The following is a 3,147-nucleotide window of genomic DNA, read 5'->3' on the forward strand; positions in this document are numbered from 1 at the left end:
AGTCTACAGGAGTGATGTTTCCACTTAGATACTAGTTGCTTTTTGTATGTAGTGGTAACTTATTTTCTTAAATGTAGAGTATCAATACGCCTTTCGGTCTATGAGATAGACGCTTAAAGCTTTCTCTACTTTCTCGTAATTTAAAACTCCATGATGATTTTTACACGCATACTTGTCCATATTTATTGTTGAACCTGATTTCTCTCAGAGTTTAAACCGATTACCTCAAGTTTATTGAAGGATTCTGTTTCTTTGCAGTTGTAGCCATCAGAAAGATTTTCAAGATAGCGACGAAGAATCGGTGAGTGCTCTTACACTTGTTTTTTATACGTACTCTCAGGTGTTTAGTTCTGTCTTTGGGCGCTCGACTCGCGAGCTGCGGGATCTAAACCCATCGCCAAACATGCTAGCCATTTTAGATGAGAGGGCGTTAGAATGTGACGGTCTATCCCACTATTCGTTAGCAAAGAATAGCCTATCACTTCAAAATTAGGGATGGCTGACGCAGATAACCCTCGAGTAACTTTGCGAGAAAATTTAACAAACGAACTGTGCATCCTTTCTTTCTTAAGCATTACAGTTTAGAGGGTACTGTTTTATTTTGGAGATTTCTGTAACTGAAAGCTGTACAATAAAACTTCAGTTCAATCCTGGGATTGATGCTATGTATTTTGTTACCATGTTACAAGGTTTTTCAGTTCTCAAATTATACAGTGGTTCAAATGCATATATTAATAACTGTTGAATGGGTTGTTTGTTTCATTACATTGAGTGACTTTTCTCAAGTAACTGTTATGTAGACAAGTTTTTGTGATTTTTAAACATTTGAATTGATTGTTTCTCATTTTATTTGGCGACTAACCTTTCTCTAAGTATATTTGTATATTTAACTGACAACGATTTATCCATAAAACTACCCTGCAAACCCGATTCACGTTATATTATCACGTACTTCTTCCATTCATTTGTATCTTATAACGCTAAACATTTATGGCTAATATATTTTAATCTAGGCGCGTATGCTGAATATGTCATTTAAATGCGAACAGAACACTTCAGTATTGTATTTTAAACAGTTCAAGTACTGTCACAGTTGAAAAACGCCTTTACTAAAAAGATATGCTGGACAATTCGTAACAGTTAAGAACAGATCACTTATAAGACATTTCTCTAACATGTATAATTTGTTGGATCGTCAACACAAGCTTATGATTAACAGTTAAAAATGCCCTTTCTTATAATAATCGTTCAGTTTTTTATTGAAAACTAGATACTTGATTTGTGGGACAAAGCTATGCATTAAAGCCTTTAGGTTCGAGTTTACGCCCAGGGCAGGAAGGATTGTTTGAATAGATCTTCAGATCAAAGCGCATAACCCTTTTCAAGTACACTTTACTGTACATCAATAAAGGTACGTGATGTATTAAATATTCGTGTTTCCTGAGGAAGCAAAGCTGAGGTCATTATGTCTGTGTCCTCAAGTTATTGTATCACGATGCGAACCTATAGTATGGAAAGATAACCGGAAGAACCAGTTATTTTGACCGTAAAAACACACACAAAATATTTCTTGCGTATTATATTACCATTACGATGAAAATCCTCTTGGTAACTGTCGGCTTTGTGAGTGGTGTGGGCAACATTAAACAATCCTGTAGAAGTAATACGCACCTGAAACATGCTATATATATATATATATATAATAAAATAATTAAAGACGTTACTTACATTCTGTATTGTTTTATGACATTACGTACTTCTCTGTTTAATATAACTAGCTGCATTAATTTACAAGTTACATTTTAGTTCTGATCTATATGGTTAGTTATACTTATGATTAGATTGTTAAAGATTCTTTTCCAAGAAAGCTGGTAGAGCATTTCATGTTGTGATTGAATAAAAATAATACAATACTACCTCCTTTAGCTTAAACGGTGTATACATTTATCTAAAACGAGAGTTTTTACAAGTTTGAAGCTTACTTGAAATGTTCATTAATGCGCATAGGTTAAAACAAGAGAGAATCCTCAATAACCGCAGCTATAATAGATCTCAAATCGGTCAGTAGATGAAGCTATCAGCTGAAAGTTTGTACTTGAAAAAACAAGAGGTAATCCGCAATAGCCGCGGCACTTGACATTATTTTAGGCAGGATTGGAGTTAAATAATATATGAAATTTTGGGCGTGGTCAAATACATCAATCGAAAGGGTTTGACCTCCAAAGTTCAAAACTATAATTATATCTGAAATCGGTCAAGAGATGACAGAGCTATGAGCTAAATTTTATGGGCCGCTGTGTCACGACTAAAAAAATACCATTTTAATACCAGAGTTATCCACATGTTTATAAATCATTCAGTACCAGTGGCGTCCACATTGTGCATCATGTTGAGTAGTTTGATATTTCTGTCTGTAACAATACTCAGTGTAGAGAACTGATTAAACAAAAGTGGGTGAAATCACTTATATTTTTATGTGAGATACATAGAAACTTCAGCAGTAAGCAGTGGGTTGGTATTGTTTGTTTACATTTTGTGTTTGAGGTTCATACGTTATAAGAAACCTTGTAACCAGAAAAAAATTGTAGACTCACAAGTAGTTTAGTAAATATTTTAGAAAAGTATGTTTGAAAAGCCGACCAATGGACCCCATAGGCAGTTCTAGGGTTAAATGACAGAGCTACGTTAAACGCTTAGGCTAAGCAAAGCAACTAAAGAATTTTTGTCCTGCAGGACAAAAAAAAATAAATAAAACAAATTATGAGCTCGTACGGCGATTCACAAACAAGTATGTTGTACTGAGATATCTTTAGACCTAAACTCAATTAAACGTCGTGTACCTTGTCGATCAAAACCTTGAGAATATTATGGCGTATTCCGATTTATAGTTTGATTCACAAGCGTATTATTGAATGCCATAACTTATTAACTTTTTAGGTAAAAAACATAAACGTCTTTATTTCCTGGCAAAACCCAAATATTCAGAATTTTTTATAAGGAATGTTATTGAAGTTGTAGAGGCGTACCGTTGAATATCCATTTAAAGAAAGCGTTGACAGATTTCTGAATGTGTGTGTGTAAATGTAATATTGAAATAAATAGCTGATGCCAGTACTCGAGAGCCTGGCATGGCCAGGTGGATAAGGC

At 34.3% G+C, this 3,147-nt stretch overlaps 1 protein-coding gene across 1 annotated transcript in view; it reads left to right on the top strand.

The window, feature by feature from the left end:
* Nucleotides 1-258: 258 nt before the first annotated feature.
* The window catches only part of LOC106472068, a gene marked incomplete at its 5' end in the record, with an annotated part of 55,378 nt that continues 52,489 nt past the window's right edge, over nt 259-3,147 (top strand). Inside the window, one exon of the mRNA XM_022400678.1 lies at nt 259-301. Coding sequence (XP_022256386.1) covers nt 259-301 — 43 coding nt within the window. The remainder of the gene's footprint in view (nt 302-3,147) is intronic.

The sequence above is a fragment of the Limulus polyphemus genome, unplaced genomic scaffold, assembly GCF_000517525.1.
Source record: "Limulus polyphemus unplaced genomic scaffold, Limulus_polyphemus-2.1.2 Scaffold5060, whole genome shotgun sequence".
In the NCBI taxonomy this organism is placed as follows: domain Eukaryota; kingdom Metazoa; phylum Arthropoda; class Merostomata; order Xiphosura; family Limulidae; genus Limulus; species Limulus polyphemus.